This window comes from Haliotis rubra, unplaced genomic scaffold, assembly GCF_003918875.1.
Source record: "Haliotis rubra isolate DU_JTF1 unplaced genomic scaffold, ASM391887v1 Scf45, whole genome shotgun sequence".
Taxonomy (NCBI): domain Eukaryota; kingdom Metazoa; phylum Mollusca; class Gastropoda; order Lepetellida; family Haliotidae; genus Haliotis; species Haliotis rubra.
The window spans coordinates 1,444,016-1,471,121 of record NW_025767135.1 but is presented as its reverse complement, the minus strand read 5'-3'; the positions used below and the strand labels follow the sequence as shown (position 1 = coordinate 1,471,121).

Here is a 27,106-nt window from a genome sequence, read left to right as displayed (position 1 = left end):
CTCTGTAGCGTCGTATAAAGAATAAAAAGAAGTTGTTATCCATAAAACGTGTCATGTATTCATGTCTTTAGGAACCACTGTATATATTATTTACAAGGTCCTTCGTGAGAAGGTGAGCGGATCCTGCCCCACCGGTGGCACCGCTATACACAGTGCGCAATGTCAAAACCGTCAACAGCAACACGCGAGTCACTGACTATTACCCTCTTGATCGTCAACCACGGCAACATCAAGAACGTTATCCCAGAAGTATATCAATGTCGTTTAATCTAAACGACCAAAGTTGTTTCTGGATATCAGCAGAGATCTAGCCACGCCGTTTCAGAATATCACTCGGTATGCCATGTGTGTAACGTTACTAGTAAGCCGTCATAAAGCTTTAGCGATTAATTCAAATGATAAATTCTGTTGACTTATCAAAAAAATAAATACCCAAGTATTTGAATTTGTTTTCTTCACTGGAGACTTAAGGTGTTTCAGATCCCTGTCTAATGCAGCAATCGAACACGAACCATATACGGAGTGTGCACGTGCGCAGTGCAACCTTTGGAACCATATATCTTTCAACAATGTCCCGGCCTTGAGTAACAGCCTTCTTTCAAATGCCTTTGTCTACGTATCGTGTTAAAATTGTCAGCATTCCGACTCTGGCCCGGTCTGAACTCTTGTGACATAGAGGCTACATGTTTTCAATAATATTAGCATGTTTATACGTCAGATATTATGAAATACCGCCATCTTTACGTCATGCTCGGACATACGATGCCAGCTGCTGAGAAAGAATGGGGAGATGGAGGGGGGAAGGGGGTGGGAGGTTGAAAAGGATGTGATTGCAGCAAGATTTGGGGGAGGGTTTGAGGAGTGAAACGAGGATGAAACAATGAGTGAGTTTAGTTTTACGTCGCTGTAAGCAATATTCAAGCAATATCACAACGAGGGACACTAGAAATGGGCTTCACACACTGTACCCATGTGGGGAATCGAACACGGGTGTTCGGCGTGACGAGAGAACGCTTTATTTAGGCTAGGCTACCCCACCGCAACTCGAAAAGCTAGAAATAAACACGGTGCTTGTATGTCTGAACATGTAAATAATTGATGCAGAAATCGTTGATGACACCACTAACCACTAGGCTACCCCACCGCACCCTAAGATGAAACAGTGTAAATGTATGGTTCATTGTAACTGTACAAACGTTGCCTAAGACAACATTCCTTACTGCGTTGCTATGCGTTTTAGCAACGCAGTGTTAGCGATAGTGCTATTGTAACGCATCATCTGAAGTTCACTTTACACGTTGTCTAGGCGTAATTTTGCATGTAAGCAGTCGGTCAGACAGACCTCGAAGCAAATGTATCGAATACACGCCTATAGCACTTAGGAAGTATCGATTACTTTTCAGTTTCTGAAAATGAAGATAAATATTACTCGTTTTTTGTATATTTTATTAATATAATTTTACAAGCTATGTTTTTTCTGTAAAACATGTTCAATTCAGAGACTATATGTTATCGTAACAGATGGGTTCATTATTTTGGAATGTATAGAAATACACTGTTGAAATGTTGAAATTAATATTTCGAGTTGCTATCTATTATATCATATCAGGATTTTATGTAGTGTTATCGATTCGACTGTTCCATAGACTGAAAGAACATTATTTAGTATACAATGGACAAAATTGTATTTATGTATTTAACCGTACTGCACATGCAATATTAATGGATGTTATCTGAAATGTGTAAACGATGAAACAATGATGAGGACGTACAATAGGGGTGAGTGAAGATGGTTTTAAGCCGCTTTTAGCAATATTCTAGCAATACCGTGGCGGAGAACATCGCAAATGGGCTCAAATTGTACCCATGCGGGGAATCAAACCCGGATCTTGAGCGTGATTTTACCTCTAGGCTACACCACAGTCTATGTACATTAGTATTTGTAATTGTTATAGATAATATATTCATATATTTCTTGTTTTTCTGTCCCTCTTTTTCCTGTCTCTCCGTCCATTGCACCTTCACCTTCCGATTTTGCTCTCACACACACAAGCAACAATTTCGTGCACAATTTCTCAGACCCGAGCTGAAAAGAAAAATCGAGAACATACTGACCCACTGACGGATTTGATAGTGTACAGCTTTGAGCTTTGAGCGTTGGTTAGGGTATAGATTCATCACATAATAAATTTGCACATTATTATAAGATGCAGCATGCATCCACAATCAATATGGCTTCTTGGCTCGGGGTTCCATCGACACGTGTGAGCATATACCCAAGGATTGATAAACTCAAGACAATTAATCTTCTCTTTTTGTGTAAGTAATTCTTCTCTGCTCTTTATGAATACTTAACCATATTCCTCGAATCAACAATGCATAGGTATAGAAGATCCAATATTACCGGGTGACATTAAGGTAGTGCATATACATACGACTGAATAAATAATAGCGATATGTTATATTATGCATAGAAATGAAATGATACACACATTTGTGTTATAGCTGTTTCTACCATGTCTTCTCCTAGTGTTGTATTCTTCTGTGTCAAAGCGGAGATGCGTTGGTAGGATACATTGCTGTATTAAACATAATATGGACGTCAGCCTTATCCAAATTTGAGTTTAAGGGTCATGTTTGCTGTTATTTGGTTGATAAATATTACCATTGTATAGAAACACCACAATGCTCACTGAAAGCACTGGGGCTGAGAAAGTGCACATAAACACAGTTTTAAAGATGTCCTACTGAGAATATATATTCAGTGAGACGGCAAGTAGCAAGGCTGACTTAATGACATAATTCGAAATAACGGTAAAGCGACGGGACTTTTTTACAGCGGTCTATTGATCCATTTGGTAAAGAAACGTCAGCTAGGTCACACTCAACCTGTGTAAAAGTGACCATCTTTTGTTCTCCCTCAAAATAACAAAAAACAGCGTGTAGCGCTTCTTCAGAAAAACTCATGTGGAATGAGCCGTGCTGGTAAACAGGTGAACCAACAGACATCCTTGCAATGTGTCAAAACAGGCTGCGATTTGCCACCTGTGTGACATTTGTGTCTTGCATCTGTCTGTCCTGACTGGACCCTCATCACCAGGGCCTGACATTGCACGGACACCCTCGACATTTCGTGAAATTAAAGAGATACTTTGTGTTTTGAGTTTGAGAGGGTTGTATGCCGATCTTGTGTCTGTGTGGCCAATGATGGCGAGGCATGGGAGGGTCTTCCTTTCCACCGGCACAGCAAACACTCGCCATACCACAGTGGATGATGTTCAGCGACGGCAGACAACGTTACGACGTTCTGTAGATGCATGTAATCCGCACGTATGTCAGTATGACGTTTAGGGTTGTTTCGATGTTTTGACGGAATACAGACGAATAACGAATTCGAAGCCGATGGGAATTTTACACTGAGTTGGTCATATCCGGCATCGAGGAAATCAGATATTCACTATTCGTGTGAAAAGTTTTTAATACGACAACCTCTGTTATGAAGTCCTTTTATATGTTATGAGATGCATTGCTTCACACTTTGTGCACATTATCGTACTTTTAGCGGATCAGCAATTACTTTAATTACAAATACTTTAAATGAAAACGTCAATGAACAATACAATGTCTTGATATATAAAAATGGCCTCTTTGTTTATTTCTCATAGGATGGGATATTCAAAATCTTACTGAACTGTAGTCCTATCTTTATAATCATGAAAGGTAATAAGCCATAAATCCAAGTTGACAAATCCTTTAGTATGTTAATGTGGATTATGTCAGATAGAGAGACAGGCTGATTATATATTGTAATGTAGGCCTGTAATGATGTCATGATACAGTATACCTAAAGGTAACAGTGGTGGACAAAGTGTTTTTGCAACAAGAGATGATAGAGGTGTGTATTTGATAATAAGCCCAAAGAAATATTTAAAATACAAATTTGATCAAATAGTGTACATTGTAGATATAATCTAATTTTGCATTTCACTTTTGATGACAAAAATATGAATTGGTTTAGTGACCAATGAATTGGATTTAGTGATTAAAGGAATACAAAAATATATTTGTTCTGTTTTTAACAAAGTAATTTGTAATTGTAATTAATTACATTGTTAATGTAATTGTAATGTATAAAACCTTCATTCTTTCCTTCTCATCTGGCCTTTTGCTTTCCTAGCTCTCTTCCTGCTTTCTTTCTTCTCTACCCGTGAAGATCCGGGGTTAGAATTGGTCTTCGATATCCCATTATTGTCGTAAGAGTCGACTGATGGGATCGTGTGTATTCGTATCCCAGTTACGTAGATCGATGCTCCTGCTGTTGATCGCTTGGTTGTTGATTATTTACTCTCTGGAATATTGCTGAGTGCGGCGTTAAACAACAAACAAACAAACTTTCTTTCTTCTCCATATGTAATGATGCACTAATCTCCATATAACCCTTCCCTTCCTTTCTCTCTTCCCATTTCCCCATTTATTGTTTTCTTCTATCTCTCCTTCCTCATCCTATCCCTCATCCTTCTCTTCCATCATCATCAATCTCCCCTCCTTTGTTCTATTTAGCATCCTTCTGTCTCATCCTCAGCTTCTTCTTATCTAATATGTCTAAACTTTCTTCGAGTGGCGGGCGGTGGGGTAGCCTAGTGGTTAAAGCGTTCGCCGAAGACCCGGGTTCGATTCCCCACATGGGTACAATATGTGAAGCCCATTTCTGGTGTCCCCCGCAGTGATAGTGCTGGAATATTGCTAAAAAGCGGCGTAAAACCATACTCACTCACTCACTCTTCGAGTGGCATTTAAAAGTGTTAGAACCTACACCGAAACGTCGTTCTCATTGTAATAAAGAAGTTGTTCGTCCATATATTGCTACCCTTCCTTATCTTCTGTTTTTTCTAACTCTTTCCGCTACCCACAACATTTCCACACTCACATTATTTACTTTTCTCACACTCACATGATTTACTATTCCCACACTCACATGATTTACTTTTCCTACACTCACATGATTTACTTTGCCCACACTCACATGATTTACTTTTCCCACACTCACATGATTTACTTTTCCCACACTCATATGATTTTCTTTCATAACTTCAGCCACGTAAAACCACATTCATATCATCATTCCCAAAGACGTGGTCAATTCACGAAAGCTGAAAAGATTCACGCTTGTTTACACCCAACACAACTCTCCCATTCGATCTTATCACTACGCACAGTCCCTGTTGCCACCGGACTTGCTGGCTACAGTTTACTATATAGATATATGGCTATGTTTGATTGTATCGCACGCTGATGACATCAAAGTAGCGGGATATGTGTCTGTATTTGCCGGAGGTGTGAAGCCACCGTTCTTCGTTCCCATTCATGCAGCACAACATGACTCTCTACCCCTCTGTTCTGCCAGCAATCAGGGCACCCGGTTAATGACTCCCTTCTGCTCCAATGATCTTCCTGTACAGTCGCTATTTGTACGCCATTTGTACGCGACTGAACTGTAGTCTCCGGGCGAACCCGTATCAGTTAAAGGTAATCTCGCAATGGCCAGATCAATTCTCCTGCCGTTTAGGCTATTCTCATATGACTCGTTTGTGTTGATAATAATTCTATTTGTGTCTTTTTTATGTTTGGGAAGGGGTTTAATGATTTCATAGCGATTGGTATCAGGTCGCTGCTCTAGAAACTCCTTTGTATGTATTTCAAATAATTTGTATTCACCTATTGGTAGTAAAATATTCGTTTTGCTGAGTCACATCAGAGTTTGTTTGATACGTGGCCAGTTTCAACATTGGACATCATGAAACAGTAAATGAGTGAGTTTAGTTTTACGTCACTTTTAGCAATATTCCAGTAATATCACGGCGGGGGGACACCAGAAATGAGATTCACACATTGTGCCCATGTAGGGAATCGAACCCGGGTCTTCGGCGTGACGAGCGAACGCTTTAACCACTAGGCTACCCAAGGTGCCCCTATCATAAAACAAATAGGCGACTGAAGACAAGACTATTAAATACGAAAGTACGTTTGAAGTGTATGATGTAGTCTGCCAAAAAGACCCTGAACCAAATATAGCAATTATACCCATAATTTAGCCCATGTTAGTCCAGAATATGTGCAAGACTAGAATTACCAAAAGTATGTGGGTTCCTTTTTATTATATTTCATTCATATGATTTCGGAAATAAAATATGCTCGTTTCAGAGACGAAATGTCAGTCTATGTATGATGTTACTCCTTTGATGTGGACAGATCTCCCCATGTACATAACGGTAACATCTAAAGGCAAATATAACAAAACTAACCAACTGTACTAGTTGTCCACCAAACATTCCAATGTCAGTAAAAGCAAACTAGAGTGAAAATATAATAATAAATTAATTAAGAACAATAAATGTCTTGATCAAAGAATAGATGTGAGGTAAAATAAAAACATCAGGTATTTCTATGAGCCATTTTGCACGTCCCAGGGTCAATTGTTACAAAGTTTTCTCGTGTAAAGCATATGACACACGCAACCTTGTCACAGTTTACGCGAGATGTATATTTCTTAACTATATTTTATATTTTTGACAGTGTACATGCATCGTTGGTTATCTGCCGACACAAATTTCATTTGGGCGTAGAGGCAAAACGGTGTGAAATACAATAACATAATAATTCTGAACATTATTTGACTCGATCAAAGAAAGAAGGTCATGCATGACACCAGGTGGTCGCGAAAAGAGTAAGCATGTCCTATCCTACAAATTCATTTTAAAGTTCACTTCCCAGTATCAATCCCAATAGTATAGCATGGAACTGAAATGAAACACCGAAATATCGTCGTAATGTAAGCGAGATGTATAGTTTATATCCTTATTCAATACGCATTCCATATTTTGGCTATTGTACCCATTGTCATTTCAAGTATATAAATGGTTATGACGCTATCAAATTTAATTTGTTTTTTTTATTAATACAATATCCGAATTTTAATAAATGAAGCAGCAGCACATAAAATGAGAATATTGATATAAAAACCCAAACAAAATTTTGCATTCTTCATGTAATCATATGACGATAATATATTTTATACTTTATTTTGTTTTCATTAATTTCAAAAAAAAGTATTCTATGTTAAAACGTCAACCGTCTCATCACACTCACCGTGTAGAAAAATGTAGCTTATGCTGCTGAATTTGGTGATTTTACATTCATCAGTCAATGCACTGTTAGCGCATTCATGCATAAATTGAATAAAACAATGCATTCAAAGTCAAAGCTAGTGTGTCATATGATTAAGCCATGCTCACTTTCCCGACCCTGCAGTACAATACCCAAGCAGCGATCTAATGTGCACGTACAGGTACTGACACATAAATCACAGATTATTGCCCTCCCCGGCTACCATACATCATAGCAGTGACATCTACATGGGTTTTACTCGCACGTTGATGTCCCAGTTAGCGAGTACGTCGTCAGCGGGACCCCCGAAGTCGTAGGCAGGTGAGTAAGAAATGCATGTATCTATTAACATTGTAAGAGTGATGTAATAGCTAATCATTGTGTGACTCGGGTTTGTAAGGGAAATACATAGTATGCATAATCACAACGTCGTGTTTACTTTTTTATATAAGTATGTTTGTATATAGTAAGATATTTCGACTGGAACTTGTAAGAAAAGTTCCTTTGTTTTATCGGTCGAGTTGCAGAGTGATTAAAGGACTTCACACCGAATGCCCGGGTTCGGTTCGAGTCCCGCCAATACACCTTGGTTCAGTATAGATCATAGCCCGGATTTGGTTAGTGCGGACATTTGTTTAACCGGACTCCAAAAGGTATTGGATTACGTCTGGATTAATTGGTTACACTATATTGCCTTAAACATTTATGCAAGTTTGTCTCACAACCCCAGCAACATATTTCCCTTCCACCATGTCAAACTGTACGCTGTAGCCCCGAAATGAACCAACTGTAGATTTTTAAATCTAAATCTCAAATTCTTACCGTTTGTCTTTCATTTTCAAGGTAGCTGAGTGCTAATAAGAACATTATATCTATTAAGATACTATGCGTTAGTTTACATGAAGGCATATTACACCAGATGCCCTATGTCGAACATGAATCAAACTGCTTATAGTTATATCAAGGAATATACCCGTAATATTAGTTTCCATTCATGGGTAGACTGAGCCTGTCTGTAATCTGACTTTTAATGACCGCATTACAAGCGACGCGTGTGTTCATACAAAAGAGCATTTTGAACATCTCTAACAATATTCATGACAATGTTCTTTTATTGCGGCGTCTGTGGATGTACATAATGTACAACTAGGTCATGTGTAAATGCCTTCTCGGTTATGTCGGAATACAGCCACATGTAGTAATAAAACCAAATGTAGAATTAATGGGATGACCTACATCGTATGTGCCCTGTAAATATGTAATATCCAGTTTATAGGTCTCACGATGTCACAGTGGGGGGCAGAGAGAGAGAGAGAGAGAGAGAGAGAGAGAGAGAGAGAGAGAGAGAGAGAGAGAGAGAGAGAGAGAGAGAGAGAGAGACTCAGAGTAGGAAAGAGGGATGAAGACATATAGATAGATAGGTAGAGAAAGGGGAGAGAGAAACACATAGAGTGACAGAGAGAAATGGAGGGAGGGAGATAAAGAGAGAAGCGTTCATATGATCATGAGAGAGAGAGAGAGAGGGGGGGAGAGACATACAGATAGATGGGAAGAGGAGAGACATACAGATAGATGGAGAGTGTGAAAGAGAGAGATAAAGAATGAGATAAAGATGATATAAGGGACGGGTAGAATAGTTGGATAAAGAGAGAAAGATATAGAGCCAGAGAGGCAGCTCGAGAGACAGAGAGACAGAGAGGCAGAGACAGATATATCCAATATATAGACTCTAGATGGAGTGAACCACAACAAAGAATCAACACAATGTAATTACTGTATGGATGAGAGCCACGCCTGTCAGTCAAGGCAGTATATACTGTCTGAGCGTTACGCTGATCACATTAGGGTAACACGATGAAGTTACTTGTCACACTACCACAGTGTCAGTTATTGTGTTAAAATATGATTAATAAGCTCAGTTACCTCTTTGAAGTGTGGCAGTCACCCTGGCGCTCAGTCAAACCACGTGCAGATTACTCGATACCTAACATACTTAGACATTACTAATTACTTAATAACATTGTAATACGCTGTTTGTTGTCAGTGAACGATGCTGAAGAAGCGGTACAGTCGCCTTTGTTTGAGTGGCAGGTGCAACCGGTAGAAAAAGACGCGCCTGCCCTTTTACTCAATAAAACCGTGAAGATCAGGGTTAGAATTGGTCTTCATATTCAGTAGCCCATGCTTGTAGTAAGAGGCGACTAACGGGATTGGGTGGTCAGGCTCGCTGACTTGGTAGACACATGTCATCGGTTCCCAATTGCGCAGATCGATGCTCATGCTGTTGATCACTGGATTGTCTGGTCCAGACTGGATTATTAACAGACCGTCGACATGTAACTGGAATATCGGTGAGTGCGTCGTAAAACTAAACTCACTCACTCACTCACTACTACTGCTGTTGCAGCTACAACTAAAGTCCGTTTGGCTCAAAATCGGACCGATGAATTGCAATCTAACTCGAAAACTACTAAACATATAGTAATCAATGAAACACCGATCATAATCAAAACATCAGACCAACTCTGTACATTTTTTTCAGAATTTATGTCCTAAATATATGAATGTTGTTTAAGAAAGTATCATTAAACCCTTGACACAGTTCACTATTTGTTACGAGGGAGGGGCGCAAAGAGAGGAACAGCCAGGTGTGCAAAAAAGGATGGAGACGGCACAGCACAGATTAATGAATCAATGACTTGGCTGTTCCTCCCTTTACAGTCCTCCCTCGTAATAAATAGTGAACTGTGAACTTGTTTATTCTTAGGTAATAAATTCAGCAAAAAAATCACAGAGTTGGTCTGATGTTATGATTATGATTCGTGTTTCATTGAATATTCTATGTTATGTTGTTTTCGGGTTAGATTGCAATTCATCGGTCCGATTTTGAGCCAAACGGACTGTACTGGGGCGGTGGGGTAGCCAAGTGGTTAAAGCGTTCGGTCGTCACGCCGGAGACCCGGGTTCGATTCCCCACATGGATACAATGTGAGAAGCCCATTTCTAGTGACCCGCCGCTTTCATGACAGACAGGTTACGCTTAATCGTAATTACTTATCAGGCGTATATGGGACCTTGAGTGTAATGTGATCGCCTGACAAGCTGTAAAGTACTGTTGATCACCTGTGTTGACACATTCTCGACCCCGAGGCAGGCCATCAGCAGTTTGCGAGTGACCCCGCATTAGAGTGGGAGAGGAAAAATAAACAGATAGCGTCTGTGTGGTGTTCATTGTCTTGAGGGAAAGGGGGAGGAGCAGGTTACGGATAGGGATCAGGGATGATGTTTGGTGTACAATGGATTGTTGGAAATGGTGTTTGATAGTCGGATGGGGATTTGATTGAGAATATTCTTGTTGATCTTGTCCCGACAACACTTATAAAGAAAGGTCACTTCGCTGGTCATTCCTGGACCATTAAAGTATGTCTTTGAGGTGTAAAACGTTGAGGATTAACTTTAAGGCCTTCCTGCTAGTCTTTATCTGTGAATGGTATGTAGTGGTTGTTATTTTCAATCCTCCAATTAAAAACTTCAAAGGACTTCATAGTCGACCTCTACAGTTGATAAAGGTGAACTCGGAATTAGTAAAATGAGATTCAGTTAGAGTAGGAGTTGCACGCTTGAGTTAATCAGATGATGTTTCTTGATCAATTATTTTAACTTCCTCGATAAAGATTTGACTATATTCACCATAAAAGTTGGTTGGTTGGTTGTTTAACGTCGAACTCCGCAATATTCCAGCTATATGACGGCGGTCTGCAAATAATCGAGTCTGGACCAGACAATCCAGTGATCAACATCATGAGCATCGATTTACACAATTGGGATGCGATGACAAGACCACCCGATCCTGTTAGTTGCCTCTTACGACAAGCGTGGATTACTGAAGACCAATTCTAACCAGGATCCTCACGGGTTCATTCATCAAGACTAACGAGATCAACTTGTGTATAAAACGATATGCTACCCTACATAGGTCAATTCTAACCCTTATACACATCCCAAAATACCATTTGTAAGCATTAACCATCAAGGCCAGAGTGTAACCAGTCTCGATTATCATACGATAACGATTCCATTGTGCAAAACCGCAGTGAAATATATATGCATGGATCACTGAAACTGAGACACCAAGTGTTCGCAACACTGTGTTGTTTGTTTATGTGTTAGAAGCCTTAGTGTAGAAACAGGTAGATGGTCTTTCTTAACTGGCAGTACCATTCGTTGTACATCATGAGGCTGGCACTTGTAATGTGCCGAGCAAAAGAGTGAATGAGTATGTTTAGTTTGACGCCGCTTTTAGCAACATTCCAGCAATATCAATGGCGGAGGACACCAGAAATGGGCTTCACACATTGTACCCATGGGGGGAATCGAAGCCGGGTCTTCGACGTGACGAGTGAACGCTTTAACCACTAGGCTACCCCAAGCAACAGAAAGTGCACACCCATTTTGTCATGGTCGCTAAAATTGATGCCAACACCAATGATTACCTCGATGGTTATGTATTTGATATATGCATCACAGTTATATTGGGGGACATCATCTTTCAGCTCGATAACGTTTTAATAATAATGGTAATTCTTATCGAATAATATTGTCAAATGTATACGTTCTTTGTTCGGTAGTATATATATATTTCATTTAAGTTTTCTTTGTGGGTTATTGTAAAGCATACTGATGATAACAGCCCCGAAATGTTCAACACATCTTTGGAATACTAATACAAATAAGCTGAACCAGACTGCACCAACGTTGCCGAGTGCGACGTGAACTACCAACACAACCACTCGAGGGAATGTTTACTCTATACCAGTCCCGATGGCCCATGCTGGATCCGTGTACTGTGCGGGGGGTATAGCTGCATCATTGTTCTAGTCGGACGTCAACACAAACAGGATGTTTGGCTGGGTTTTGTATATAAAGAGGGGGGAGTAATGCGCTAGTTCACACTTTCACACCAAGAGCCGATTGTTATACATCTGTGAGTAGTATTCCATTGTAGAAGATACTTACAGGACACCAAATATCCTGTAATATGTTGACATGGTCATTATTGCGTTGCGATATATTGCGCAAGATGTTTATTATGAATATTATTGTATTTTTCATCATCATCATCGTCGTCGTCGGCATCACCATCATCATTTCATCGTCATTATCAGCATCATTCGTTTACTTCTTATCATTGTAATCACTTATTGTATTATCATTACAATTCTTATTATCATCATTATTACCATCACCATCGTTGTCGTTATATCATCTTATCATTATCCTATTGCAATCATGATTATTTTTATTACAATTCTTTTTATCATCATTATCATTATTTTAGGATGTATCTGCTTACCACTGGACTGTGTATCACTGTTGATGGATACTCCTGACATTAGAGTTGAGTTGTTAGCAACAATACGATTAGATCTCTCCGGAATAATATTTATTACAGATATATAAAATATGAAACGCACTATATGCTTCAAGAAGGAAGAAACTGATCAAGTTGTTAACATCCATGTATAACCAGGAAGTGGAAACGGAGAGAATTCATTATTTTGTCAAATGATTTTTCATGTCTAGAATATATATTACAATGGAAATAGAATTTAAGGAAATAATGTTTCTGTAATTGTTGCCTTCGATACAGATAAATGTACCTGCTGAAGAAACATATGGTGTTTAAGTTCCACACCAAACTGAAACAACTTTGGTGAAGTCGAACATGGTCTTGCTTCACGGAGTCCTACTGTTTACTTGTAATAAATGTTGAATAGGCACTAAATAGTGGTCTACCATTAACACACAAGCGTCCAATTAAACAAATAAATAAGTTTTCAAAATATGTGTCTGTCATGGTTCACAACGTAACCAGGACGTTACGAAACCATAGCTTGTGCCAGGCTTTCTTCTTTGATGATCGCATTCGTATAGAGACAGACTCACAGGACGGATGTCTACAGAATCAGTCAATCATTTCCCGTGCAATGTCAACATGCAGAGCAATATCCGGCATTATCCGCAGTGCAGGTGAAGCAGTTGGCCCTGATGGCGCCTTGGCCTTGACGTCAAGAACGATGTCTTCAGATGCCAACCACTGATTCAGCCATTTAAGTCATAAATTGGCTTTTATTGTCACTAATGGGTACTTCTGGCACATAAACTGAAATCGAAGTTAAAGGGTCTTCTAAATGAAATAGAAAGCACTTTGACTTGAATGACAAAGACTGAAGCTTTTAAACAAGGGTTTAAATAAATAGCTTACGTTTCCAAGGGAGGTAACACGTGTTGGATATTCAAAGTATATTCTCTACGAATCCTATTATACATCTACAACGAAACAGCATCTTTGAAGGATACTCCATGAAACGTATTAAACGTCTTACCACAAAACCACACCTTTAACGTATGAATAGTATAGGAGACGGTGACAATACTACCCTTTGACTTGATGTTAAATCTTTTCATGACTTACAGTGTACGTGAAACATTCACACATCCCTGGAGCCATAATAAGACGCTTGTTCATAACTGAAACCGCCGACAGTGAAACGTTCTTTTTAGTAAACGATGCAAATGAAACCAACCAGAACGGAATGCCAGTGGTGGTCTCGTTAAAACCCGAAATCACATTAAACAAAAAATGCCAGCCATATTTGAATTCTTGAAACAGTTCTATCAGTTTTCTTTGTTTGCTATTCCGACGTTGTTAATGTTACAGTAAATATATGATAACATCATTTTCCCTTCCTTGGGGCGATGGATAATATCTGCCTCGTCTTCGTTTCCTTGCAGTGGGAGAGGAGTACACGAGGGAACGTTAACAGTTGTTGGGATATACCTTGCTCTCGTCAGTCACCACTCCGGACACACCTACTTGTATCGAGCATCTAGCGTGTGCAGCCCTTCCACCTGCAGGGTCGAGGTCACTCAAAACAACGTAAGTATGACGTTATCTTATTGAACGTAAGTTCCGATAGGATCAGGTGCGGGGATTGCTGATACGCTACAAGGCAAATTAGTTGAGTCGTTCAGTTTTGTTCTGATCTTTTTATTAGAAGAATCACATATGGGGGTGGGGATGGGGTGGGGTGGGGGTGTAGTTTGATATATAACAGTCAATATAGGCAAAATATATGTGACGTTGGTGTTTTCTGATAGTTAATTTATCTGTATTTCATGTGATATGTGTTTTTTTGCTTTATCGTGAATATACATTGTGTTTTTGTTGACTGGTCGAATTGTCGATATTTCACAGCGTGTCTGCTTAATGTGGGAGGGAACCCCGAAGCAGGTCATTGATGTGTATTGATATCGTTGAAACTCACAAACAGACCAATGGTCATAATTCATCCCTTTGTAGAATTCGAACCAACAACAAACGGATCCTACCAATGAAGGTGGAAGTCACACCGTTGCGCTTAGAACAAGGGTTCCACCCATAAGATTTTAGTGGTAAGTGGTGCTTAAAGTATCAATGGGTAGTTTATATTGCACCGACAGTGACTATTAAAAAACGAACAACAAATAAATATTGATGCCATCCAAACATTATATGGCATATACTTGATATTTCAAGTTGAAGTTGACCGTGTTTGGCAGCTTGACTCCTGAGAGTTTCTAGGACTTGAGTCCTGCCCCACAACGAAGCACATGTGACACGTGTGGTCTCACCTTAGGCAAGTGAGTTTGTTCAAAATTGTCTCTGTTCACCCAGCAGGATAATGGGTACCCGGTGGAAAAAGTCATATGACTACGACCTTCTAACGTCTAACAGCAGCTTGGGTTATCCGGGGTAATACTGTGCTGTGCTGTGCTTTGATTGTTAGCGCTATGAGCATACCTAGTGTGGTGTTTGGCGCTATATAAATGGACACATTATTATTATTATTAAGTTTAATAGAATGTTTCGTTATTTCAATAGAAATAATAATGCAAAAGCTATTTCAGCCGATAATGTTTACCGTACTTGAAGAAAGGTTAGACACAGCAAGTATTTGATAAGTGGTGTATTTACTGGTGTATCCTGTAACACTTCAGAATACTGAACGCGGTAAATGTAAAATAGTCAGAAAACGCACCAGAAAACCTTTCATCGTAAGAGCTGACTTCACCTGAGTAGGCACAGTAAAGTATACGTCATGTATGATGGGGTTTAAGTACATCTCTCTTGAAGTTTTGTTTGATCGCCAACCGTGACGTTTTAAGGCAATTTGCGTTGTTGTCAAGCTTTAAAAACATATTATATTGAACAAAGTGAGGTCATGGTGAGTAGTGTCCTAACTGATACCGTCATATGGCAGAGCAATGGGAGGAAGGTACGTTCAAGCACGTCAGCGTTGATATAAACATCCTTTCCATTTTCATAAACGTATATCTGCTGAAAGCAAAATGCATTTTACTATTTCGACTATATCATATCATATGTTTATGAATCACTTTCAAATAATCTGTTTGATTGGCATTTTAGAAGTTGGTGAGTAATAAGAAAGTAGGATATTGTATGGATGACAACTTCTTTATTAGATATGATGCGAGGTTTCGGTATAGATTTGTATACCGTTGTCAAGCACTTTCAAACAGTGATGATATCAGGAAATCATGAAATGGGTGAGTGTACTTTGACCCCTTGTGGAAACCGTCCCAAACACACGCGAAGGCAAGGCAATTGCTCAATGAATAAAATACAGAAACGTGTGACACCAGTCTACATTTGAAACTACATAGGACATCAGCTTTATCACTGATGCGTCAAATTTGGAAGTAACCTTGGAAGTCTATAAAAGGTTTTTGTCTGAAAACTTCACTGGGGCCTTGAATGTTGTAATCCTTGAAACTCTTTGAAATTCATGAAAAAATCATGCTTGATTGCAAGAAAAAAAGACAAGAAGCCGATGTAAATGTCACTCCAGTATATTGCCTTAACATGGTTTCCTTATATCTGAATTTGTATACTCCCCAGGGAGTTGAGATTGATAATGCGATGTGCCGTTGAGATTGACATCCAATGATCGAGGAAAAATACCAGCGCCTTGAGCATGTGCGTGGATATGTGCGCTATATAAATATCCGATAATAAAATAATATCTTATAATAAATTTCCCTTTTCACTTAAAAAGATAAGAATTATAATCATACCTAGCGATAAAAGACATCCGGATGTGACTGCTGATTGAAATATATGTAATGACTAGTCTGTCCTTCGGACAACAGAGGAGCGCTGAGTAGCCTTGTGTTTGAAGCGTTTGCTCGTCACGCCGATGACCCGTGTTCGATTCCCCACATGGGTACAATGTGTGAAGCCCATTTCTGTGTTCCCCGACATGATGTTGCTGAAATATTGCTAAAAGCGGCGTAAAACTAAACTCACTCTGTCAACAACATACATCGAGTTTTGCGAGTATCGTTATTAGTCTTACTATATGACACTCTGAAGTTATTCGAGCTTGAGACCCGTGAAGATCCGGGTTAGAATGAACCTTCAGTAACCCATGCTTGTTGTAATAGGCGACTAACGGGATCGGGTGGTCAGGCTCGCTGACTTGGTTGACACATGTCATCGGTTCCCAATTGCGCAGATCGATGCTCATGCTGTTGTTGATCACTGGATTGACTGGTCCAGAGTCGATCATTTACAGACCGCTGGAATATTGCTGAGTGCGGCGTAAAACTGATGTCACTCACCGTTAACACTCACAAGTTCGCAAATGGCCTAGTGGTTAAAGCGTTCGCTCGTCACGCTTGAGACCCGGGTTTGATTCCCGACATGGGTACAATGTGTGAAGCCCATTTCTGGTGTCCCCCGCCGTGATATTGCTGTAATATTGCGAAACGCGGCGTAAAACCATAATCATTCACTCACTAATAAGCGGAGACGTCAATACAACTAGCATACTGTTTAAAAACTCACTCGCTTTAATATGTGATCTGTTCGTAAAATGAGTTTAATCGGTTGTGATCAACGTCCATGGAATACGGGATAACCAATAACGACATATGTTCCAACATATGATCTGATATGATATGAAATTGTCTAGCTGCAATTCAATTCCATATTTCTAAACAATCACAGCACATTCCCTAAGGCGTGACATTACCAAATCCTCGTATGACAAACGATTAAGAATTTAATACTGCTAATATAAAACTCTAAAACCTTTGAGCTGTATCAAATGCAGGCAACTTATGTTCTGTTTCGCAATGACATGTCTGAGATTGAGCGTTACATCAGCTGTGGCGGGTGACATCCCGTGGTGTGACGTTATAACGGGGTGGTGTTCTGATGGGGTTGAAGAAAATGGGTGGTTTGTATTTTCATGTTTCCCCAGTCCAAATCATGTTGCACGTATTTCTTATGCATGCTTGCTCCTGTCTGTATCGGTAAGAATACCGTAGTTGGGCATTTTAGCAGCCGACAGAAAACTAGCTTACAGTTATTCCCCTTGATTTCCTCTATTTCATTCGGAAAATATCGTAAATATCCGGAGAATATCGTCTTGCTTCATTTACTCGAGATAACCAAATGACGGTTTGTATGTTCCAAATGTAATAACACAGTTCGGCAATTCCCGCGGGGATGTAACACACCTTATATATAAGCAGGCTACTATGAACATGATAGATCGAGCTCAGCCAATCAGAATCCGTCAGCCATGTGTAATGTAAGACAAGTAACAGCATGCATCTTGTAACTAACACCAATTATCCATATTTCGCAATTCAACATCAGGAGTTTGTACTTGACACAGATTATATGATCTAAGATGTACATTATTGCAAGACTATATAATGTTTCGGTATAAACACCTTCAGGCGCTCTCACGACACGAACTGTCTTAGTGAAACCATTGTTCTGTTGAAATGTAGGAGGGTTTCACAGTTATTCGTTTACAGTTCAGGTGAAGATGCATAATCATTTTACCAATGTAACCGTTTGATGTGTAAATGTATGTTAAATTTGAGAATACTTTAACTGCAAAGGTGTTTTGGGTTCATTTTGTAACTCTTTCTTTTCATATACGCCAACTTTATAACCAACCTTAGTCATCACATTGGGAGAAGGTGGTGCACTCATATAGTACTTACGTGGCGCGTACGTGCGTTTGTAAGTGCGTGCGCGTATGAGCTTTTTCTACTACTAATTCCAGACTAATGGCTTATTACTAGCGTTAGCATGGATATGTGTGTAGGTATGTATGAATGTGTGTTTGTGTACGTCAGTCTTGTCATTTTGAAAATTAATCTTTTATATTTTAACCAAAAAAATGTGAATTTCGAGAAAACACAAAATCAGGATAACAGGTAGATAAAATGACGTGATCGTGAAATATAGAAAACGAGTGGCCATGGTAACGAGGACATACATCAGCTGCATAATATTTAAAGAAATATTATGTAGGGCATATCATTAGGATTGATCAGTACATATCTGCCACTAAAATCTTTTGTATATTTCACTGATGCTTTTCTCGCAAATGTCCCGGTTCATTCTCGCGCGTTTAACTGTGGAGGTATATTAAGGGGATATTTTCCTGTAAATGAAACCATGGTTACGTACCGACGTGGAACTATTTTAAAACAAATCGTCGCAACACACCCACTCAAAGACACGCAGGTACACGTGTCAGTATATCGCAAGTCGCCAAGATACGTGAACACCAAAAATAACATCATGATATGCCGAACGTTATTTATGATTGGAACTACATGTGTTACTCAACTTTTAGTTAAACATTCCGAGTTCCACCATCCCAGCTCATCAATCAGAGTAATCTAAGATGATCAAGGTGGCTTTAACGACACATGTGCAGTAATGTGATAAGGACGTTAATCCCAGATGAAACGGTTACCCTGACCACTAGTCATCTGATATGACCACATTCATCAACTGACCATCAAAGCGCCTGTCCCTCATTTGTCCGCCATTGACCAGTGACGTGATATGTCGTAACGTAAGTGGTGTCACGGCGGAACCATTTCAAGGGCATTTAGCCAAGCTGTGATAATCAGTTGACAGGTAGATACTACTTGTGATGTATGTTTGGAACATTGGTAAACGGGAACAGCCTGGAACAATCTCCGGCTTCCAGCACATGCCAAGGTTGGCAGGCACATGCGTGAATTACCTCAACCGCAAAGGTCATTCCCAGATACGCACATACCGTCCGATTAGAGTATTTCTTGTGTTTGGCTGTAGATAATAGTTGTGAGGGTAACAGTTTGACTTGGAAAGTATGTTTCGATGGTACATTGCTTACTACGTGCGGTCTGTGTGTTTTCTCTCTCCCTGATCCTAAACAATAAACGAAAAAATATTAAACGCATGTTTAAGATACATTGGCAAGTCCAGATAGCCTAAGCCCCTTGTTCTATTCTCTATTTGGATGTTATCTTTAATTTGGAAGGACCTATATTTTAAATGCGATAACACTATTTGAGAAACTAAATGTTAGTTTGGTGTCGTTGCATCAGCTGCTGAACTGTCAAACTAACTCAGACGTGCACAAACCTTATCGTGATACCTTGGGCAATATGAAACCTTTGTGTCTAGTAAAGTACATTAATGCCAAATTAAAGCAAAATATGAAACATGATGAAAAACTGAAACGTTTACGTTAATCATGAAAGAAATACCAAATGTTAATATGTTGTGAAAGAGACAAACGAATGCTTATGATTAAAATCAACTGAATTCGAAACATAAAGTGATGTGTCTATCTATCTCTCTGTCTCTCTGTCTGCCTGCCTGCCTGCCTGCCTGCCTGCCTGCCTGCCTGCCTGCCTGCCTGCCTGCCTGCCTGCCTGCCTGCCTGCCTGCCTGCCTGCCTGCCTGCCTGTCTGTCTGTCTGTCTATCTGTCTATTCCCCACATGGGTACAATATGTGAAGCCCAGCTGTATCCCAAGCCCTTATATTGCTGGAATATTGCTAAAAGCGGCACTCATACTCACTCACTCACTCACTCACTCACTCACTCCACTCACCACTCACTCACCACTCACTCACTATCACTCACCCACTCACTCATGCCAATTATCACTCACTCACTCACTCTCACTCCCCACTCACTCACTCTATCTATCTATCTATCTATATTGTAAAGTATTTATCTATATTACCAGCCAAAAACAGTAGGGTCTAAGGTTAGACGGTGTCAGCAGGAGGTTTGATGTAAGGAAAGACAACAATATATGAATATACTGAAAGTCCTTAAGAAGCAATGTGTCACGTTCAAAGCAGTACGTAACAAACAAACACTGACTATCCAATCAGAGAACCACATTGTATTTCCACTACTTGATACATAACGGCTGTAAATGGCCCAGTGTTAAACCTCCTTAACATTCCGCCACAATTGTGAAAATCAACAAAGCATCAAGGACTCTATAAAGGTGTGTAACCAGTTTAGGCGCTTCTATTGTACGGTCTAAATAAACAACGAAATGAAGTATCAGATTCAATGCTCGGTAACCCCAGTCTTTGAAGCTGACGTGGAAATTGTTAGTAAAACATGTACGCTGTTCCATCACGGGCATATTGTACACATTGTATGGCCATCCATTTGCAGTGAACGTGTGAAGAGATCTCATGTGTTCCCAAGCAAATCACACACGATGTTTGTGTACTAACTTTCCTGCGTTGTTTGTCGTGTGAAAAGTCATTGTGCTCGGTTGAACAGGTAGATTACGCTTCTATTGGAGTAAGCCACATACTTGAATTATCGCCTACATTACTTCAGGCATGCAACGCTTGACGTGGCCAATAAAAAGGGGCGATACCTTTAGGAAAAAATGAACACTTACGACGCGAAGCCATTCGTGTTTCAGGGAAAAGGTGAATGTTATTTGTTTCTTTTGTAATGTTCGTAAGTTTAAATGTGCAGCTGATGAGATGCATTTCAGAACAAGGTGATGACGTTACCGGTTGTCACGTTCATGTGTTGTAAATCACAATCCTTCTAAGGATTGCCATACGTATATTGTTGTGTGTTTCAATCCTTTATGCTCAACAAACGAATTTTTTTTAAATGGGATGCTAAATATGTTTAGAACAATAGGTCTTTGAAGCTATTTAAAAATATAATGTCAGCATATGGGACAATTAATGCTGAATGTCTTGAATAAATCTTGATTCTGTGCGAGAATCGATCACTGTAACTTTCCGGTAGGTTTTCATGCGTAACGTGCATGGGAACAACAATGTAGTGGTCGTAAAATAATGGTGATGAATGACGTTGACGAGGAAACGTCAGTTTTTTTCCTCTTCGTCGTGCATATTACCAGCGGAAATTGAGATTGATGAAGGTGTTATGAAACACATTTTTCTTCGCTTTTGATACTTATGAAGTGTGCATTGTATCATCTGTGAAACGTTGGTAAACTTTATATAGGCCAAGCTGAATGTTTGAGATGTATTTATCGGCATTTAATTGTTTAATGACAGTGTTATAGATTTGAGAGTAGTTGTTATATGATTGTTATTTACATATGTGAGGTGAGGTGAAACTGGGTTTAACGTCCTGCTTGAGAATATTTCGCTCATATGACGACGTGCATGTGTATGTGCGACTGCTTGTACTAGTCCAGACTTTAGCTGTTTTTTTATAGTGCTAGCCCGCTGAGATACCATGCCGCAGTGAAGCATGAATACCCCAATCAGACACATTATACTGACTCCGAGCCGACCAGTCCTTGTTGTACCCATTAATGCCAAGCCCCAGGAAGGGACCAACAAGTACCATATTCAACGTCTTTTGGTATGAAGCTGTCGGGAATCGAACCCGCGACTTTCCGCTCTCCGGACGGACGCTCTAACCACTACACCACGGAGGCGGTCTATTTACGTATGTACATGTACATTTCACTCATGAAAGAAACAGTTTAAATATATCGGATAACGTTATAGAGACCTACATACAAATCAATGTACATTTACAAATACAACGAATTAAAAAAGTATTAGAAAGTCTTCTCTTAGTATTGCACAAATGTCACTCATCAAATATCAAAATGTAAAAGAATAGTAGAAACAACTGACTTATCTTCCAGTTTCAAAACAGAATTCAAATATCCTGTCGAAAACTACACATACTTCTTAGCTGAATGTGTGATATGGTTAGATATATTTACATGCATTTACTTAATTCTATATACACGATTTTTATTATCTATGGATAACTTCCACTAAACAAGTACAGAGTACATTAAAACGAGCAGTAGGTATGAACGGTACACCACAACACATTATGAACCGAATAACTTGTGTCAAACATCAGTCATATTTCGCTAACGTAGCAGATCCGTTTGATAAACATTATCGACTATATCTCTTGACTTGTTGCATCTATCGTGATAAAAGTATGTGGAGATATTATCTATCAGGGAAGTTATACACAAAAATATCTTTCCTTCCGTTCGGATTTACATATATTACAATATGGTTATATGTCAGTGACGATATCGTACTCAGCACGACCCATGTGGCTGGTATGGGCGTCATAATGACAGGAAGTCGCCTATATCCGTGCTATAATACGGCCAATTATTGATATAGAACACGTGTTGAGGTAGTTAACATTCAGACTCCTTCAGATGTGATGATGAAAAGACTTGTCATACTTACATATGACACACATATGTTCAGAGGTAGATACATGTTTTATCCTTCAGATGTGATGATGAAAAGACTTGTCATACTTACATATGACACACATATGTTCAGAGGTAGATACATGTTTTATCCTTCAGATGTGATGATGAAAAGACTTGTCATACTTACATATGACACACATATGTTCAGAGGTAGATACATGTTTTATCCTTCAGATGAAATGAAGAGACGTGTCATACATTTATCCTTCATATGACACTTTACATATGACACAAATATGTTCAGAGGTAGATACATGTTCAGAGGTAGATACATGCTCGTTACATGTTTTATCCTTCAGATGTGATGATGAAGAGACTTGTCATACTTACATATGACACACATATGTTCAGAGGTAGATACACGTTCTATCCTTCAGATGTAATGAAGAGACTTGTCATACTTACATATGACACACATATGTTCAGAGGTAGATACTTACATATGACACACATATGTTCAGAGGTAGATACACGTTCTATCCTTCAAATGTAATGAAGAGACTTGTCATACTTACATATGACACACATATGTTCAGAGGTAGATACATGTTTTATCCTTCAGATGTAATGAAGAGACTTGTCATACTTACATATGACACAGATATGATGAAGAGACTTGTCATATGTGATGATGAACATACTTACATATGACACACATATTTTTCAGAGGTAGATACATATGTTGTCATCAGTTTTATCACCCATGCCGGTTGTTCGGTAGTTTAGTGGGTCAAGCGCTCGATTATCACACCAAAGACAGTTCGATTCTTCTATTACTGAAATGTACGAGGCCATTGTTGGTGTAACCCGCCTATATATACACAGACCTGGAATATCCATAACGCGGCGTAAAATATACCTCACTCATGCAATTTTACATGGTATACTCTTTCTTATTTGTATATTATTTGTATACTATTGCATTTTTGTATTTTTGTACATACCATAAACATTGGTTATATGTCAATGACACTGTTGTGAATCCGAGTGGTGAAAGTGTTAGTTTGTCAAATTTGAGAGCCTGGTATATATTTCAACACATTTTCAGAGTGGAAATACAGTTATGAATATTTATTGTCGTTTACATGCTTGAAAAGAGTTATAAATGGTGTGAAAATCAGTGAACTCATCCCCATGGTAACGGTTAGTGAAACTAAATTTAAAAAGATCTAGAAAGATTCTGCCTTTATAATCCTCGAAATGTCATTAAACGTTAAGAAATCACAAAAGATCAAATTATATGTTATTGTGTTTTTAGATTCGGTACGTTTATTGTATTATCCAGTCAGTTTTGCTGCCAGATAATGTTTATTTATGTAATACATAATAACTGATGCTTGTGTTTGCAATGAATAATACATTATGCCACTGTTTCTATAATTAACCCGTCAAAGCTTTTAGCAGTCTATGGGCTCATATGGTACTCATAGTCCCAGAAACCATCAGACAGTCTGGAAGCGACCAATCAAATTCGTTATTACAAGCACCCTAGCCAATAGTCATCCTTGTAAGTAGCGTCACGGCTGATTTGTTTTACAACCAAGTATTGGATTTCTTGCAGCACTGAGAAGCAGTGAAAGCAGCATTCCCGCGCTACGTAGGATGTTAGTGTTGACACACGCCTCGTGAAGAGCTCGCTAACTTGGAGTAAGTTGAACACTGAGCGCTGATCGTTTTCCGTTCTCCGCGTAACAGAACAGCTTTGCGGTGCTACTGGGAGAGTATAGAGATAGCAGTGTTTGTGTATTTGGTGCCATCTGCGGTATAGGAACACCGGGGAATAGCCTTGATATCGCGGGACAGCTATCATACTTTACACTGACGGTCTGACAGCTGTACAGGAGGGGCCAGCGCATCGTAACCTCGTGGCTGGAGAGAGTGGTGTTTACAAAGATCCATAATTGAAGATATACGCGCTTTGAGCGCGGAGTGTTTATACCGAGTGAGTGTACTCGTTGGATATTACAGAAGCTTCAGTGATCGAGTGCAGTTCGGAGTCTTCAGCTAAGCGCTGTGGAGAGACTAGCTAATTAAGCATCTTGCTTGCTGTTATTCCATCACGGCTTTCGATTTGGTGTCTGTAGCAGGAATCAGCTGATCGCTTTGTGGCGACGAAACAAAGAACAGTGCTGCCAATGTCGTTCTTTGCAGGAATCGGGTATTGTGTTACTCTGTGGTGAAAATCGGTGGAAATACACCAGCGTGCAGTGCTATCGACTTGAGGAGGAGAATACAGGCGTTTAGCCTGACCAAATAGCCATTGTCCGTTTATTGTCTCTGCGGGACAATGAGTCGAAGGGCTAGTTTGTTAGCTAAACAGAATAAGTGTAAACCCAAAGTTCGATTCCCGGATGAATTGGTGTTTCTGGATAACATAAAGGAGAATGATTTGAACGCTGTCAGCACGATGTTGAGGCGAGCATCGCTCAAGGTCAACATCAACGAAATCAACGACGTAGGTAAGTACATATCGTCGTCGACGTCATCAGTTGTAATATTCTACATTTCCAGCGTTGTTAAACTACATCTCACACTGGGACTCTGAACGTGGATGTCTCTAGTCTAACTTTATGTGCTGTGAAGATATAGGTCCAGGGCATTATTATTGGTATCATAATAAGCATCATTATTGCAATAATCACCATTTTTATCATCATCATCATCATAATGATCATCATCAGCAAGATGTCATGTCGCATCTGGTACCATGAATATAAATACTTGTATATCATTGTATATCATCGTAATTTCGTTATCATAATTATAACCAACCAAATCATCATATGTATTATAATTATTAACATAATTATTCTCAAGGAACAGAAGAGTTCATATTGTCATCGTTAGTGTAACAATACATATAAACCTGTGATAATGTCATTATATGTATCAGCTCATTTTGTCTCATTTTTGTCATTTTGTCAGTATGATTGTTAACATAATTATCAACATTTTCGCAATATCTTTATTATCATCATCATAAGGTAATATCAGGTAGATCATTTGTGATGTGGGTTGTATATTTTCTGACTCATGTTATCAACTACTGAGAGTGAACCGTGTAATTACTGATTTCACAATACGACGTCACGAGTGCACCTTGAACACATGTATTGTAATCCACCAGGTGTAACAAATCCTGTGACGATACATACACACGTTTCCTGACCTAATTATAACAATAGACACGTTTTCTGACCTAATTATAACAATAGACAAACGCTGCTGTATTCACAGCGTCACAATGTAATCACCCACTTCCACAGACAATTATGAATCGGCATGAAAAATACACGATGTGTTTTGCATCAAATTAGTTTGGCATGTATCTATGTTGACCGCGTCTACATCGTGTATTAAAAATGTCGATAGTGGCGACCTCGTTAACTGGCGCGAAGTAAACGATGCCGTGTTGGCGAGGTTACCAGCAAATACACTTTTCATACTCATAATCCAAAGTACTGATGTAATCTGACAGCTGGAAATAATTGATATGATATTCACAACTATATACTTACTGAAGAAAGAAACGGAACGGAACAGTTGTAAAATATCCTGTTAGGATTACGACTACATGTATATACTGACGGATGAAAGAAAGGGAACGACATCACTCTCGTTATCTCGAAGAAAAAGAGAAGAAGAGTTTGAGATAACAGTTTCGACATGGTTGTCGTTTATCTTGCCTATCACCATCTGGGGTAAGTTTTACATAAGTTGTGTATGAGGACCACTGTATCGTGAGTAGGAATTATATACACTAAACATGTAAATGTGAAATCAAGAATTTGACCATTTGGATCAAATATATGTTCCTATCAACCTTGCCAGTTGCCATCTCCGCGGTGAGATGAGAGATCATAGAATCTCACATCAAATGATACGCAACTTATCTCAACTCAACCTTTTTGTCATGACCATCAACGACCTTCGTGGTTATTGTTTTACGCTGCATCTGGAAACCTACAGCTATTTCGGGAGGTTCCGACAGGTCCGACAAATGGTATGATTACCCAGTGCAGACACTTAACTATCCTTGCCCCAAGGCTGTACTGAATGCTAAGCCCACGGATGTATAGTAATTCTTTCCTTTAAAGAGGCAAGTTTAGAGTACCAAGGACACCTATCTGTTATATATTTTGTTTTAGAAATTATCATTCAAACTATTCAAACAAATCTAACACCAACCCTTCAGCCAAGAAAAGTCATATATTTTTATGTGCAGCCCATGAAGCGGTGTACATATTGGTATAACATATTCATGACGTCTAGATTAAATAATAGAGTCTAGTT

General features: G+C 39.2%; 1 protein-coding gene across 2 annotated transcripts in view; it reads left to right on the top strand.

Annotated features, from left to right (window-relative positions):
• Window positions 1-7,397: 7,397 nt before the first annotated feature.
• LOC124289839 (protein phosphatase 1 regulatory subunit 27-like) overlaps window positions 7,398-27,106 on the top strand; it is a 54,824-nt gene continuing 35,115 nt past the window's right edge. Inside the window, exons 1-4 of one of the 2 annotated variants that reach the window (XM_046726513.1) lie at window positions 7,398-7,485; window positions 13,960-14,104; window positions 14,528-14,619; window positions 24,375-25,272. In XM_046726513.1, coding sequence (XP_046582469.1) covers window positions 25,101-25,272 — 172 coding nt within the window. In that variant the 5' untranslated portion in view covers window positions 7,398-7,485; window positions 13,960-14,104; window positions 14,528-14,619; window positions 24,375-25,100. The remainder of the gene's footprint in view (window positions 7,486-13,959; window positions 14,105-14,527; window positions 14,620-24,374; window positions 25,273-27,106) is intronic. The other variant, XM_046726514.1, reaches the window with a different exon arrangement.